The sequence below is a fragment of the Battus philenor genome, unplaced genomic scaffold (genome assembly GCF_028537555.1).
Source record: "Battus philenor isolate CCGP_79_NKW_IND1 unplaced genomic scaffold, ilBatPhil1.0.hap1 SCAF_19, whole genome shotgun sequence".
Taxonomy (NCBI): Eukaryota; Metazoa; Arthropoda; class Insecta; order Lepidoptera; family Papilionidae; genus Battus; species Battus philenor.
In genome coordinates, this window is record NW_027181681.1 from 8,297,803 (window position 1) to 8,316,244 (window position 18,442).

General features: G+C 32.4%; 1 protein-coding gene across 4 annotated transcripts in view; it reads right to left on the reverse strand.

Annotated features, from left to right (window-relative positions):
- Ih (hyperpolarization activated cyclic nucleotide gated potassium channel Ih) overlaps positions 1-18,442 on the reverse strand; it is a 151,612-nt gene that overhangs the window by 75,692 nt on the left and 57,478 nt on the right. For all 4 annotated transcript variants that reach the window (XM_068763993.1, XM_068763992.1, XM_068763995.1 and 1 more), the window contains exon 2: positions 2,109-2,320. In XM_068763993.1, coding sequence (XP_068620094.1) covers positions 2,109-2,320 — 212 coding nt within the window. The remainder of the gene's footprint in view (positions 1-2,108; positions 2,321-18,442) is intronic.

Genomic DNA, 18,442 nt, shown 5'->3' on the forward strand with positions numbered 1-18,442 from the left:
AGACAACGAACTGGCAAGCGCAGTCTATGACGGCCACCCAGAAAGCCAGACGACCGTGGTAAGCTCGGTGATAGACGATGAATGCAACCGGTTCTATTTAAAATCTATGAACGAGGCCTTTTATCCAATAGTGCCGTTCTACGACTACATCTACACTTTCAGATATTAAAACTTCAATAAATTGATCACGTATATAATTTAAAAGCTTCAACCAGGTCTAGACTAGAATTAGCAGGCACTTATAAAAAAATAAAGATGTTTGTTTGTTTCCGTTAATACCAGGGGTAAGCAACCATTTTATCAACGGGCCAATTTAAATTAAAGTTTTTGGCGGTCGCATATAATGTAACACTTATTATTAATTTAGAAAACTTTATTAAAAAAAAACATAAGAATAAAAAAAGGAGAGATTTCATATACAAATTTTATTCGGCAATGTAAAAACAAACAGGTAAAGAAAAGAAAAACAGAATAACTTGAAATTGGTAATAAAAAGTTTAAGTTTTTTCTATACAAGCTAAAAAAAAGTCGGAATAGATGGGATAGCTACACTGTACACACGGCTTTCTAATCGTGCATTACTTAGTCTCGATCGATGGTCATTTTTGATTAATTTTTTCGGCTTAGCATGTACCACCATTTTATTATAATTAATTTGATAACAATATTAAATAAATAATAAATTTCCTTTGGATATCGAGCCGCATAGGCATAATTAATGGGCCCGCGGGCCCCCTGGCTTAGACTATAGTCAATGTGCGTTTTGATTTCCAAGTAGGAGATATATAACGAGGATCAGTTTAATAAATTTGGGATAAGTACACACTTATGTAACGTATTTTTTCGCAACCAGTATTTGTCATATAATGCCCATATTGTTTTGAAGAATATATTTATATATATTTTGTAGAGCAATAAAACATATGTTTTATGTAAATACGTAAAAACACTTGAAACAGTTGATTTTTGGATTGGTTCACCGTTCCTTATTTGACAGCAAATGAGTTATAAAATCACCCTTATATAGGTTTTACACCTATAACCAATTACCTTGTATATGTATAAATAATATATAAATATGGACTAAATAGCTTATACTTTTATTAAAGGAAACCGCATTTAATATTTATGAAATAAGAGAGCTCATTTTGAAAATAATGCTTACGTAGATAAGTAATTTATTTCGTACAAACAATAACTAATTAAAAGTAATATTGATAGAGATATGACGATGTTGTGTTGTATTGTTGAAGATAGTAAATCTAATAAAAGATACAGCACGTGTACAATGTATTATCACGCTTTATGCTTATGTTTTTTAGTTTTCGTAATAATTCTCGGAATCTATTAATCGTGAATCTCGAAAAGAAATTAACTGCTGTCGTCATAGCATTTTTATTGTTAGTTGTATTCGTATCATAAATGTACAAGAATTAACTTGTAATTGGCATGTATAAAATGTAATATCATTATGTATATATATTTATGTTTGGTTTTTAGAGGTTTATTTGTCCCTTTTATAGCATTCTTTTAATTCTGCTTTCTACTGCTCAGCCTAATTAGTAAACTTGTAGAGAATACGTTCGCCATTTAGTTCGTTGATGTATTTGTAAAGTGTATAAATAAATATCACCCAAAAACTAATTGGCGATAATCAATTAGTGATACATAAAAGTAGTAAACTTTTTTGACGAGATTCACATAAACTGAATATGGGTGATTTGTTCGCCTGCTATATATAGTGAAGTTAATGGTTTGAATGAATAGCTGCAAAAAAACTTTAATGTTTTTACACCTATTTACAATTACGCTGCATAATGTGATCACTCTGATACGTAGCAGTATTTAAAGTTTGCAGGTACGGGTAGTAAAGAATAATTAATTTTAATAAATGGTAACACTAATTCGCTGGTAACGCAAAAAAGGCTATCATGGCAATCTTTGGGGAAGACTGTGATTTGCAGAGGGCGTCTATGTAACCTTCACCCCTTTAAAGCTTCTAGACCTAAAAGAAATCTTCTTGTATACTTGAAAAAGAAAAGCTTTGACACAGTAGCATGTAGGAGTCTTCGTAAGGATATTCTCAATGGACGGTTCGCTGCACGTACCTAGGAGAAGGGTCTCGTCGTCAAGTGCGGTGACGAGCGAGTCGGTGCAGCAGGTGTTGGTGTTGTCGATGGAGATGCGCACAGAGGCACAGTCGGCGGGTGAGTGCGGCAGCTGCTCAGCAGACTGCGCCGCGACGCGCCCGTTGGCGAGCCGAAGCGACGCCGCGCGCCCGCCCGTGCCTGTCGCTGCGCCGCCTCCACCATCCTCGCATCTGTTTAAATACACTTTCATTTAACATCCTGGAGAGATACCCTGCTTCAATAGGGCTTGCTACTGAAATTTACTATAATTATACTTTATACCTTTCTGGCTTCATAAAACCTGCAACTCTTTTTTGGGCAACAATGTACGTGTTTAACATATATGTAATGTCTCTATCTTGTAATCAATTCATTAAACAAAATCATAATATACTGTGATGGATTTTTAAGTGATAAAATAGCTGTAATAATTAGCTCTGGACCATCACGAACCTTTCGGACGCGACTATTTAAGACCGAAATAGTTTAAAGAAGATTTTTCAAGATCGACTGCTATCAGATCTCTTTGACAAAAATGCTTCTAGTTGGATAAAAGGATCTGGAGCCGCCCGTTTATTTATCCCCCATCAACTGCAGTTTGCACAACACGCTGCTGCTTTTTAACACGTAATGCCCGGAAAAACAATAATTAAAAAGAGAACATCGCAAAAATTTCAACGAATAGAAAGAAATTTTCGTTTTAAAATTTTAAATACATAAAAGGAACAAAATGTTTGTACTGAATTAAAATATTTCTCTTTTTTACAAACATTGTAAAATTCTCGTGTATCATATAAAAATGGCTTTACATAGAATATTATTCTGTAATAATTGTAATGACTTCATATTCGAAAGAAATCACAACTTGAAACCTGAGGAATCGTACCTTGATAACGCTCACAGAATTAATTTTTCTATACAAAATTTATATAATCTTTTTCTTTTTCTGTACAGAATCACATTGTACCCTTACTATAACTCCTCAATCTGGCACGAGTCGTTGGTATAATTTAGCTGGGATGGGCTGGGATCAGTACAGAGTTACTACAATAATCTGTTGTCATATTCATCGCAAAGTTGACACCAATACCAGAAGGTACAATTTTCATTATTTCAGTTTGTGACATTTAATTTTGAATTGAAAATCTATAATTAAAGAGCTTATCGCTTTTTAAGACTGGCAATTTCAAAAAATGCAGAGTGCTATATTATTATTTAGTTTTACACGACAAATCGTTATTACTTTAAAGTTCTTTTTTAATTGTTGCAAAATATTTTATTTTAGGACATATATTACTGTGTTACGCTCCGAAGAAATGCTAGTGTAAGGCAAGTGAAGCTTTAAATTAGAAAAATTTCTATAAAAACGAAATAAGTTGAGATAATGTCTATCACATTCAAATTATTCGTCGTCATTGTTCCACGTCAAAATGTTTAATTTCTTGTTTCTCATTAAATCACATAAAGTAGAATTTTTGAGTTTTTGGTGATTTATTACAAATTGGATACTTAAATTATTTAGGCGCTTTTTCTTATCAGAATCTAATTGTTAAAATATTTACGTAAATCTGTAATAATGTCATTAACGAAGATTAATTAGCCTTTTTCAATAAGAGATCGACACTTGTGGTTAATTCTCTGACAAATAAATATAAGATGATGTTTGAATGTATTATATTTCTGGTTATATAAATATAATGTTAAGTTCCCGGCAGTCATCGCTCTTTAAAAGATTGTTTATATTATATTTATAAAATATATTTAAATGACTTTGTTTAAATGATCCCAGTATCTGTAGCAAGAGTTTAATTGTGGTGCATGTCCGCGAGCGGTCATTATGGAGGGTGTAAAAATAGCTGGCCCTCATTTTGAGTTTCTCGTTTAGGAGTGTTATAAAAACATCTTTGGTCTGGATTGCCGCATGTTTTAAAAACATAATAATACATGTGAATACAGTTTTGTTCTTAATATTTTAAGCCATTGTTTAATGATACAAAAAAATTAAAGAAATATATTTATATTAGAATGTAATTAAACTTGCAAAATGTTCACTTGCTGATAGAACTTGCTCATAATATGAACATGACAATTATGAACATTATATTGCTTTGAAATCGATCCAGGTATTACTGAAATTCTGACCGCTTCCAACCGGTTCTATTGAAGATATATGTGGGAATCTTATGTACAGCAATGGACATTCTTTAGCTGGAAAGATGATGTTTTAATGGTTGGATTATTATTAACAATTCGTGTATTTATACATACCACATTCTATCCCTGCACCGCTAAAAGACTGATAATGCCGATGATTAAACAAAAAAAATGATAGACGAAGTTATAAATACAAACATATTTGTATATCAAAATAATCAAAAATCAAACTAGCAATGAATAACTAAATATGTTTGTAATTCTATATAGTCTAACGTCAGACGATTAACCTGTTTAGTAGAAGTGTTTTTCACGTGTAAAAGCTTTGTATAGTAGTTTTTACAATCTTTTCTTGATGGCGCCTACGTCATCCGATGGAATCACTGTAGCTGGCATGCTATTTTAGTAGTGTACTGAAAGAATTATAAAGAAGCGAAACGCCTCGTCGCTTCGACCTTTATTATGCGAACCCGGCATCCCATTGACATATTTTCGTTCCGTTATAGCATCCGGTGAATTGAGTGCTCGTTTGTTATTTCTCGCCCTCAATGAAGAGAATCCAAAAAGTATATAAGTATAATTAAGTATTATCATCCAGGTAGGTATCGAGTTGGTGTACGGTATATAATCTCTGTGTTATATTCGAAAGTAGCTTTTCTTTATCGCCTTTAGTACTTTTCCAATCTTGTACAGTTATATCAAGTATTTTTTTTCCAAAAGATAAAGGTGTGTTGAGGAAAAAAATTGTCATGTTTAAATTTTAACTCATATGATATCTTATGTGTAAAACACATTTGCAAAGGCCGTGTATTGATTTTTCCGGAAAAAAATTCGACCACACACAGTCCGAGAACAGCTGTCTTTTACTAGCTCTTTCTCTTACCTACATAAAATTTATTTATTTTAATCTATACGTGTTTTTGCGCAGAGATTCGTCGAAGTAATTTCATAATTAAATATAGTAACCATTAAAAGATGAATAGGTACTTTCAGTGTCCTTGGTAATATTTTAATTACATTTGTTTAACCAGTGTTATTAAATTACAAAATAAAATGGTTACAACTTTCCTTAAAAATTAACCTTTAACGAAATAACCAAAGCAATTTTTAAAAGAAAATTCCAATGAAAATTATACGAACTATAACTGTTTTTTTGGCATTGCCAACGTGCTTGCATTTAGAATTTTTTTTTTCGGAGAATTTTAATTGGAGAATATGAACAAACAGTAAATTATTTCGGTACGAGTTTTAGAGAACTAATTTAGCGATGCAAATTGTTCAATGAGTTTTTTAAAAGAAACGTTTTTGAAGATAAAACTTGAAATATAATAAAAACAAAGAATAGCCAAACAAAAGTACTAAAAGTACGTTGTTATACAAAAATATATAATGTCTACTTACTGGAGAGCGAACCATTATTTCCGAAAGTTTATGTTAGGATTAAAGTATGAAAGTCTACAGAATAAAGAATTATTAATAGTAAATTGTTTGGTTTCAAAGGGTAATCTTCTGGATGTACAAGATTTGCCTCTAGAGGGAGGACAGGGTTATGCGAATTCTTACTTGCTAAAACCCATAGTGGTCTTGCACGATGTCAGGAACTGTACTATTTTAGATAGCTTTTCCCAGAGTAAGCGTTTTTCTCGGAAACCTTTGTGGTACTACCACTATAGTTAGAGACCACGTCCACCACAGAGTGCCTGAAGCCAGTGACAATTAAGGGCTCCCGCCCTAAACATCCGCGACTCCGAAGACTCCGTTTCTGCTTTGATCTCGTCCACCAGTATCCGCCGCTCCTACGCAAATAATTACCGAAACAGCCATGCCCGGCGATTACTTGTGAAAGCCTGAACGCGAGCCTTCCGTCACGTCGCCGTAATCAGGCCTCGAAAATCCTCCAACGATGCGTCTGCGTGCATAAGACACTTGTGAGCTTAGCGCGCTGCATTGTAGGCGCATTTTGTTGTTCTCGCTGTCTGACTGCCGCAAGTACTCGATCCGGCTCGCTACTGCCTCCTTGACAGAGGTAATAAATTTAATCGCATCCATGACTGCCAAAATTTTTAACTACTAAAGTCTAACTTCTAACAAAATTTCTACTTCTAATAACTTAGGTCTACAGCTTCGAATAGCTGGCCTTTTTCCTACATAGGAGATCCATGGAGCCATAGACCGCACTACCCTCGCATAGAGGTGGCAAACTTCCACCCTCGGTATCCGACAGCAGTCCGTGGCACCCGCTATCCTCTAAATCTGGGAAGGATTACAGGGGGGAAGGGAGTATAACCAAATTGATCTTCGAGGTCCTAATGATTGTCCTGAGGCCGAGGTACTTCTTCACACTATGAAATAGTGTCCACCAGGGCGAATACGTGATTCGGGTGGCTCCCTCGTTCGAGGTAATTTTCGAATCCATAGAAACTTCATAAGCGCTATTTGTAACCCGAATATTAAATATACCAATAAATCCATAAAGTTTATTTTCGTTTGACAGCCAAATTTAGAGAATAATTAGCTTTAGCTGAGAGCAGAAATTTATGAGTGTAATGAATTTAAGTGAACGTAGTACTTAATCTGGCTTATTAAACTCAAAGGAAATTAGAAGAGCTTTATCACCTTAAAATCGGCGTACTCGCATAACATTTTGTGGTACGGAGTAAAGAGAGCTATAAGAGAGGTAGTGGTGCCTAGAATAATTGAATTATTGATTGAAGGTGTAAACACTGATTATGAAGCGTTCGGTGCTATTGAGCATATTAATAGTAGCAAACTATGTAAATTGTTGTAAAACATAGGTCATAAAGCCACATTACACATGCGAGAGAAGAAGAAATTCATGGTAACTTTGCGTTGCACGGTAATTTCACGGAAACAACTTACCCAAAATAATTAGATTTGTTTTTAGAATCAAGATTAGACTATGAATATTTGGCAACTAATTATGTTACGATACATAATGAGCAAATAAAAACATCAAAAACAAAACTATATTGAATGAAATTTATAATATCAAATTATGTTTTTAAACTTGCTGAATTGAATTTAGAAGTATGTATCTATTGAATATTAGATCTCCAAACTACTCTAAATTCAGTGTGTGGAACGTGCTGGCGCCGTTCAATATATACGTATCACTAAATTGCAAACTCGCATTTCAAAATTAATGTTTGAGAGAAAACGGCGTACGAAACTCCATTTATGTTATTAATAGTAACATTCGACGTATTGATATCCCTGCAGCTGGTTTAATTTGTTATAGGAATAGACAAATGTATTACTATAATATCTAACGCTTGATATTGAGTTTTCGTTTTAGGCGTTCACTGGATAAACAGTTATGAGATATGTAATTTGATATATTTTTTTAAATATACTATAATTAATTTGGAGACCTCAAGCCGTAGATTCAGCGTGAAAGTGGATCGATGTTATATCTTATACCTTGCAGGGCGGGTCTATTGGCTGATCTGATGTTGATTTGTGTCATGGCTATATTTCAATTACGTTGTTATATCAGAAAAGACACAGAATCTTCAAATATTTCGGAAAAAATTAAAATGGAAAGATTTAATTAAATTTAAAATTGTGGTTTAACAGAGCAAAAAATAACACTGCTTTAATCTGTCGATGGACTCGTGATTTTTTAAGAAGCTAGCTTTCGAGGAAAAGTGATAACATCAAGTCCTCCACTTTTTTTCCTTAAAGTCTCGATTTATTCCCCGATATTTATACGTCGTTAGTCATGGTTTATCCCCGCATACGGATTTAAAACTATGACTCGCGTTTTAATCTCAGACGTTTTATAATTTTGCCAAGATGCGAAACATTAAAAACTTCTATTCGTTGATAAGTAATATATTCATTATGTAATGCGATTGTAATTATGCTTTTGAAAGAAGGCATTACACACATTATGACTTGTGAATATTATTATGACACACATTTATTGTTCATGGCATCTATTAAACGAGAATTTATAGTTTTCCTCGTGCTATGACATTTGGGGGCCTATAGTCGGTGTCGGAAATAGATGTCGAGACATACTACCTGCCTCACGTTTTTATTCCATTTATGTAAATAATATATTTGTTTGTAAGGTAATTCTATAACATTAATTAATTTTAGGACAAAAATCTACAATCATTTTTGAAATTCGAAAATTTTATTCGTTTGCTTTTGTAAGACCTGGTGTGACAGCAGGAAATGAATTTACACATGTAATCGTTTATTCGTACTGCATAAGAACAACTAATGGTTTCAGTGTTATTTTAAAATGGCTTTAATAAATACATAATTCTACATTTTTGTGAACTTTAATATAAGACTACCAAGAACCTTTTATAAATTTAATAGTTACAAGGTTCTTGAGATGAAAGTTCTATGCGGATGTTGTAAGCTTTGTTCAAATGTTGCTTTCGGTAGCACAAAATATCAATTATGTACGAGAAAGGCTCCGTAGATTGAAATATTAAAGAACGCTGCTACTCCACATGAAGCAGGAATGAGAAATACACCGAAATCCTATGTAATTTTTATTCTTAAATTCTAATCAATTTCTTGATTTTTCTTCTTAGCTGGCATTTTTCCACAGACTAAAAAACTAAAACAAAAATCCTATAAAAACTAATTGGAAGGAAAGATTAATAACTGTAATGAGATATAATCAATAGTTTTATCATTGTTTCATTAAATATTTAATAAACATTATAACAAGAGTCCCCTTTCAAAACAAAATCAATCATGCTCACAGGTTATCAAACAAATCATGTATTGATTTAATTATGTCACCAGCCCTCTTATCTTTAGTTTACATCAGAATGTCCTTAATACACTAACAAGAAAACATAACAGGCATTCAAAACACATTGGTATAACATGATATCAATGTCAGAATTCTAATTATAAAATTGGAATTCTGTTGTTCCTACTGTTGAAATAAAATTGATCGAGACTGTAGACCTCGAACAATTTTAAATATTGTTTCTGCCCTGTACTGGCTAGTAATCGTAGGTTGGATACCCATGTGATATCAAGAAAAGCAAGAAAAGGACCAATACCTAGCCAGTTCCGCACATGCTGTGGTAGTCGTGCAACAAAGTGCACCGCCCGCCAGCCCGCTAATAAATGCGTATGCGGCAAACAATGCGAATTACATAACTGCCACCGTCAAATCACTCAACACGTGTTTCACCCCTCCACGGGGTATCTTCAGGAGTTATGTTACACTGATTATTGCCAAACACAGAGTCACTTGCTTTGGATGGACTTTCGCAAGGTAACGCCTGATTCAATTAAATATTAAGAGAATCCTACAAGGTCGAGCGAGGCGGAAGGAGAAATGTCGGTATCTTTAAGCGCACTCGCATTGTTGATGCAATGAATACTCAGTCAGCATTGTATCATATATAAACGATATATGTAAAATTTATCAATAAATATTGTGATGATTTTTTTCAGTTTAATATTTATTACCGAATTGACGTTTGTATGGATACCATTAAAACCGTGCAAAAATGAATAAATAATTAACATTAATTATATATACCAGATCAAATTTCAAGTATTATATATATAACTCAAGTCCTTCGTTCTCGTGCCTATTCAGAATTCCATATAATGACTTATAATCAAAGCGCAACGCGTTCTTCATCGCGTTTTATTATTCATTATTATCATCAACCTGTCAGCTCAGTAGAAGGCACAGAACTCTCCAAAAAATCGCTTTTGTGAGCGGTCTTGCGTTATTATTATTGCTTGTATTATTGATGAAGAAAGTAAATTCATTACCAACATAATTTGAGTCATAGCAATATATAGGTAATAGTATAATTTTAAAAATCTGCATACGGTAGATATTGGACGAGGTCCATACGACACCATCTCAGGAGTTCGGAATAGTCTCAAATAACTTCCTATATGCCTTTCTAAAGAATGTATTTTCCCTTCACCTTGTTATCTCAAAAACCGTTTCCACTTCCTGAGTAACATACTCGATGTTTACGATCTCCAGAGGATCTGGAATTAGAAGTCCCCAAGCACGCAAACTTCTTAGACAAGTCATTTACTGTTCAGGCTGCACGCTTCTGGAACGAGTTTCCTGCGTTTGAATGGTCAAACTTCTATTTTCAAATGGTTAGTAAAGTAAAGTAGTAAAGTAGTAGTTTTCTACTTATCATTGTAACATGTTATATTTAAACTTCTGTTTATGACTGCATATATTTATATGTAAGTACACATTTTATTTTAACATGTCGACATGTCGAATCTATAATTATGCTTTATAAAATGTAGTTATTTTTGTTATACGTACGAATACTTTTTATTTTAATATTTATGTGCATTTGATTTCTAACCTATTCTTTTTTTTAATTGCCGCCTGCTGTATATTTTCGTGGCAAATATGTCCTTCATGTTTATCTGGAAGAAACCGACAATTGCCATCCGAGTGCCGTTTGTGCTTTTTATTCTGCTCGTATTATATAATTAATTTTCATTTTATATATCTCGATGTACAAAAATAAGTAATATAAATGTAGCATCGAGCAGTGTCACCTTCAACTGAAACTCATAGTTATACTGCTGACAGCGCACACTGTCCGAAAAACCGCTAATGTTTACTGCGAAAACTCTGAATATCGGCTTCCTATCCTAAATCTGCTTTCTAAAGGTCCCAAATTAGCTGTAAAACTTGATTCTCTGAGATGAAGCTGGTATTCCAAAAATGTCAACATAAGAGTATTCGTATCTCATTGTTGGGAGTGATGTAATTATTAAAGGTATTACAGAAACATTATCAAAAAGGAAAATATAAATGTTCTGTAAATGAAAAATAACTGCAGAAAGGTCTGACTGTACTCGTAATAAAACTTCTCTTTGATTTATATATCATTACACACTTTTCGCTCTCACTCTTTTATGAATCCGAATGAAATGCATCCAAAACATCGAAACACTGCAAAATTTGGCGACTTTTTAAATTTTATTTAAAAAAGTCTGCAATGTAAAAATTAGTTTTATATATGATGACCTACAAACCTTTTATTAATGAATTTTATAAATTTTCATTATTTTTCTGAAGGGTCTGATTATATTTAATTCTAATCTATGTTACCTGCCGTTTGAGTACAAGAACACGACTTATCTGTACGATCTGCGCCGTGGTGTTAATTTTACAGGGCCAATCGCGTTTATATATCTTACAAAATCTTCAAACACGATAGAGTGAAAATAGGTAGTCTATTGTTAATTTAACCCTGGATTTTCAGGTAGATGGGCTTACGCGACCTCGCGTGCAGAGGTCACGGTCGGTACTTCGTGTGGATGGATGTATTTCTGTAGGCATCGATGACTCTTGGAAACGAGTGACGCGTATTACGTCATTATTTTGTTTGTACTAAAAGCATTATATTCTGAAGAAAAGGTTCATTAAACACGGAGAAGGTTGTATGTTTCACCACTTTAATGAGGTTATACTTCGTTATAAGCTTCTAAGTTATTTGCAATTGAGGTACATTTTTGATTATTTGGTTAATTATTATCGCGCGCATGTTATTTTCTTAAGCAAATCTTATATTTTATATAACAAATAGTATATTCATTAATAACCTTTATTTAGAATTATATTATTTCGAGTATTACGGTTTAATGACACGCAAGCAAACGTCAACTTAAGATTTTAAGAATTCTACTTTCTCTTGCCCGTAGTAATCTTCATTTGATTCATCAACAAAATTAATAATACATTGGTATAGAATTTTATATTGGTAATTTCGCTATTTAATTTAAATAGAAACATAAAATCATTAAAAATACATACGTATTTTATATTTAGTGCCATCTAGCGGTAAGTAGCAAACTTAAGTTTCAACGCCATCTAGGAAACTTATACAACACCTACTTAGTAACAAGTATATGATGAGTTGTGAACTAAGAACAGGCTTGGACTGAACAATTTGTTGTATAACTTCGTTTACATCATAAATTCCTTAAGAACTCGCGAAATGTTATTTTAAATCTGACAATGTAGTCAACGCAGCAATAATGTTTCATTTAATTTAGTTTTTGGATATCTAAATTTTACTTCTAATTTATAATTATAAATCGAGATCAAGTTAAAAATTTATTAACCGCAATTTACTAATATCAGCCACAATACATTGTAGCTGATGTTAGTAAACAGACAAACATACAGTTCCATAGACGATTTTTTTTAAATTTGAAAGTCATTTAAAGTTCAGGGCTAGCGATACAAATTATTGAAAAATATACAATATAATATACTATCTACGATATAATAACTCCTGTCGATGTCCGTCGGCATAAATTTCCTATTAACGCGAAATGGAAATAACTTGTACCTCGGCAATGTTTACGAAGCAATCTGTTATGTAAAATTGCACTACGTTGTGCGTGATTTTAATGCAGAAAATACTAGTTATCACTTTCTATGAAAGTCTTGCAATTCAACTTTTTTTACAAAACACTAAGCAAATCAAATGAAATAAAAAAATCTATATTTATTTTACTCTAACATCAGTTTTTATCCTTCCACGAAATATTTTCGTGGTTTTTTTTTTTATAAAAAAATTACTATGGTTACCTTGGATGCATTTTGAAAAGTTGCTTGCTTCAATTAAATAAATGTTTGTGATGTCAATTTATGTAAAATTATTCGACTGTAGTGGCCCGGTCTCTCAAAGGAACGCAATTATATTCCCTTACGCAGACTTAATTAAACAGGTCTTGTTGTGAAACTTGGTAATTTGAAAGTTGTTTGTTATGCATTTAGGTATTATAAAACGAATTATTTAATTAGCTCTCTATATCAGTTTATAAAATTAGATTCAGTAATTAATAAAATCAGATCAGATAATATGCCGTACTTTTATTCATGGAGAGAATAATGAAGTTTAAAAAATAATCATATATTATTTAAAATAATTGAAATCGCCGAATATTGTCTCTGTTCGGGTAGTAGCGTCGGCTAAATATAGACGGGTCAATACGTGGGTGTAAGTTGGCGTCGCCGCGTCTGCCACAGCCGCGCCAGGGCCTTAACTTGACAAAATATAATATGTACTAGTGTTGCGAAATACTTCATTGTGTGCACAGACAACCAAATAGATTCATTCATCATTTAATTATGTTTCATTTTCATTCATAAAAAAAACTACGGTAATATACAACGAGGAATATGAAATTACTTAATGTGATATTTCCGCATGATTCAGTGCACGAATTACATTATTGCCAATAGTCTGCATTTACATAGTTTGCGGCTAAAAACATAAATCATTTTTTTTTCAGAAGCCAATCGGACTTAAATCTATACGCAAAAAGTTTTTACTACTACAAATTGAATCTATATAGATAAAACATACTCAACTTTTCGGTGAAGCAACGTCATTAGAGTTTTTCATTTAAACGTTAACAAGTTACAAGCTATTTAAAGTCAAATAGTTGATATCGGAAGAAATACAAATTGGTTTGTTTTATTTTAATTTACTTAATGCCAATATGACGAACCAATTTAAGTTGGAGATACTGTAACAAAGTTAAGTGTTTAGGATATCTATCTCAAAGGCCATCAGTGTGACGTACACCCGATATGTGATGCAGCGAAAATCAATCACCTTTACAACTTTTATCTTTATGTTGGTAAAAATAGAATTGGTATTATGTGCATTAACAATTTACAATTTTATCCGCGAAGAATGAACGGAGGACCTTTCGTCGTATTCCTTATTACTTAGGATACATGATACATGACATTTTTTGGAAAGTTTAGCGTGTACTATGTTACGCCATCTGTGCCGATCTTTGTGTGTATATTGCTTCGGCTACAGTAGTATCGAGCGTGGCTCAGACCTGGTTTGACCAGCGCATAGTGCTGCGATTTCGCGGTCGCCGTCTATGCACTTTCACGATTATCACCAAACGTGTAAGTGATAATTTGTAAAAACGTATACTGTGCGACCGAAAAATGAAATTCTTTATATATGTCCAAAGCGGATTTTTTATATTTCTCAGTGGAAAGACGAACGGTGGTGGTGAAGCTATCTGGCATACTTATTTGAAGTATTTTGTACATTAATAATTACACTGGAAAGAAAAGATTCTGCGTTAATGGCTCTTATACACAATACATATTTTAAATGATAACATTTTTAAATTCAAAATATGAACTGTCTTGGTCAGCTCTAAAAATTAATTTGTTTGCAAAGTATAGTTATTGTTATAAAGTATTTAGTTGTAGATAATACTATCTTTTATACAAACGTTATATATACATTATCGTTTGCATAAACGTATCGTTTAAACAAACGATAATGTATTAAAAAATCTCCTTAGATTCTATTTAAGAATGTTACGAAAAAATATATTGAATACTAAGTAATAATAGAATTAGAGTTATTAAATTAATGTAAATTTTCACCTCGATATTACTATCATAACACATTTCGTAGTTCAAAAAATTAGGCTTGAAAAGTTATAGTGAAAGTGTTAGTTTTATTTCGTTACATTTATATTCGTAGAGCACGCGAAGTGAACATGCTACGCGCTACGCCGTTGTAGCCATTATTCTCAATTTTCCACTAATTATACGAAGTAGAAACATAATGGTTTCACAGTTACATCTTCTTTTTCGTCTTTTCAGCTCATAGACGCCCACAGCAAGGTATAGGTCTCTCCCAAAGATATCTATGAGGCGATATACCATAATCGCTAGGCTTGGCAGGTGGATTCGTGAACGCAGTGCTATATTATAGTACCCAGAGGATGCTGTTGTCCATCCTTTGGAAACTTGTTTATAAGCAGAGGCAATCCTATATAATTAATGCACAAGGTGAGAATTATATGAGAACGTAACCTAGGCATCGAAACAATGTTACATATTTTTTAAAAACAATAATTTTGGCCTTTTTATTTTTGTAACACCGAATTGAATTTTTCCATTTAAATCTTTATGAATTCAACAGCAAGTCTACGGTAATAAATATACTATATAAATATTTTACTTTAATACAAGAAATAAATTTATTTTAATAATATTTTATAGTTTATTTTTTATAAAGTATTAAACTGTTCTGTGAAATTGACATACCCATCTATTACATTATTGCTCATAGCAGTAACAGTGGACTGATGACCTGGTTTATTTACAAGTCCTTGACATGTACCTCGGAAACTGTTCGAGTTCCAATTTCAAATTGTACAGGCGATGGATATATGTATAGTCTGGCATTACCGCAAAAACTGAAATTGCGGTCATGGGACAGAATTTTATGTAATCATATTGAATACTATAATATTTAACTTACTAATTGTTTTTAGAAATTTTAGATGCAAAAACACTTTTTTCCTGCCATCGACCCATTACAACGTTCTACTATTTACAAACATTATTTTCCTTCTAGTTCAAAATGTTATATGAATATGATCTATAGTAGTTTTAAATCGAATATAAATCGACAAAAATTTTTGCGATGTTTCGCTCACGCCCCGATATAATAACATATAGGCATAGGGGCAAAAAAGAACGAGATATTTTAGCATTATCTACGTTCAATCAGAGTCTTATCAATCGGAGACTTCGTGAAAATTGTATATATTGCGCGGGATATAATCTCGTTTACGTTGCAGTGTTCATGTTACATGTAACACTGGGCATTGCCAATTTTACTATACTAACAAACCATTAACTATTGTAAACGGAAGCTTTCTGGTGGTTTTCTGGTAAAGTACATTATTCTAAATTACACCATCTATTCATTGAGTCCGCTAGAATAAGTTTTATCATCACTATCATACCAGCCGTATGATATTCATTGCTGGTCATTTACCTCGCCTATATATTTTTAATAATACCGCCTGAAAGCAGTCAGTGTTCAGGGTCTTTCGACGACCTTATATTAGAATGTATTTTAATTCTGTCATTAATTTATATATCTACATATTACACCCATTTTACCACATTGACCTGGGTATATACATTTTTAATCTATTAATTTTACTATAACAAATAGTGTTAAAAAATAACAATAAAGGACAAGTCAGTATAAAATTTTCTAATTTTATATTATGATAATTAGACCTTTATCATTGACGAAAACGATAATTTTTTTCAAATTTCCAGCCGGAGGTAGTGTGCCAGTAAATAATTTCGTAATAATAAATTGGCGTGAACAGGCGGTGTTTGTAATTTTCTTATGGTAACTGGAGACGTTCATCTACGAGAAAAAGGCTTAACATAAACACTTCTGCTGTCGGACGATTACCAAATCGTTATTGCTCATTCATGCCTAATTTGATGCATATACAATAAATACAGATGCTTGACCATGATGAAAATAGCCAAAGAAATATCCATAGCAAACGAATGCATAAAAGTTTAATTTTGTATTATTCATTTTATTTCGTACATAAATTATTTTTACTACATATAATTATTCTGGTTATATATTTCAACGGTATAAACATTTCTTTAGTTTTATTTTAATTAACGCTGTGTGTGTACAAACGGGTTAAGTACGCGCCCTAGTTCTAAAGAAAAGAACCGCAGCTAAAGTAAACCAGTTTACGTTTTATATGGTTCTCATAAGTTTCGAAGGAAAGGATGGCGGAGTTGTACCGTTAACATGGAACAACATCATTTCTTGGACTGCGTATAGACTTGAAAAACCTTTTGGAGTGATTTGCTTAATTAAGTCGCTATACGACTAGGTATGATAGTTATATAATAGCACCGTATAAGCACCGTATAAGTACTGATATAGCTATATAATTATTTATATGTATACATATAATTATATAGCTATGTCAGTATTTATACGATGCTATTATTCCTGCCTAATATAACAGATAATATTTATTAATAATACGATTTATTGGACACTATCACAAATTTAAATAGGTATTATTTTTGTTATATTGATGACAAGCAAATTAAATAACACAGATTTTCGACGTAGTGACAATATGAAACCGTTTAAAAGAGTTGGCATTTTGCCTAGCACAGGCGTACAATGTAAGAGATGTATTGAGGCGTTGTAGGCGCATCAATTTTTCGTCTATTTATCTTTGTATTCCTTATTGATAATCTTTAATTTATTTTTAATGAAGTGCAAAAAATTATGCTAAAATTATAGGAAACAATAAATTGTCATATAAAGTTTTCCTTATTCAATGAAAGTAGAATATTTGAGTAACAATAAAAAAGCCTGTAAACCAATTTCAAAATCTTTACTAAGCGAATATATAAAACGAGATCTAAATTTAAAAAGTTTTTTTTTGCCGGACGATCGTTGATGTCCTATTGGTGGCTAATGATGCCGCGGGGTTGGCCAGGGCCAAGTTGGAGTAGGGCGCAGATGATGGACAGTCTAAATCTCTTTTTTGGCAGCAAAGCTCGAAGGCTCCCTCAGAAGTGTCGGCAGGGACGACTTTTGGGTCAGATTAGGGTTAGTCGAATAGAAATTGAGATGTATATAATCAAAATTGTTTCATAAATTCAAACAATTTGAAAACAGTTTTGTAACTAGCAAGCGATAAGATTAGCCCAATAAATATTTCAAGAGCAGCATATAGGCTCCTTATATAATTAGTTAATGTCATATTTATTTATAAAAAAAATTTTTTATAAACATACAACAGAAATATAAGTACTATTTTTATATTTTAAATCGTATTTTTATAGTATGAAAACAAACATAGCAGACAATTAAGCTGATAATAAATAGTCTCAGCGCCATGAATTTACATCGATGAAGAAATTATAAGACTGACAGGTGAATTGATAGCCCTGCAGTCAGTACTACACAGAAGCGTTATTTCATCACCAAAAAGAGATCAATATAAGTAATCCTTAATCATTATTGTTATTTGTTTTAATATATAAATCCTACGCAAGATTATTATAATGTTGAAGCCACATTTTGTTAATCCAAATCTAAATACTATGATGCATTAAGTATTTTTAGTTTCTTTACTGTAAGAGATATTGAACCGTTAAAATAAACATACATGTTGATTTTTAATAATGATATCTGCTAATTTGGCAGAATAAGTTAATAGAATGTATTATGTACAAAACTAAAGTAATCACTAAATAGCATATGTCATTTTTAGTGGCGATAAGGAAAGTAATTGTGTTTTTTCAT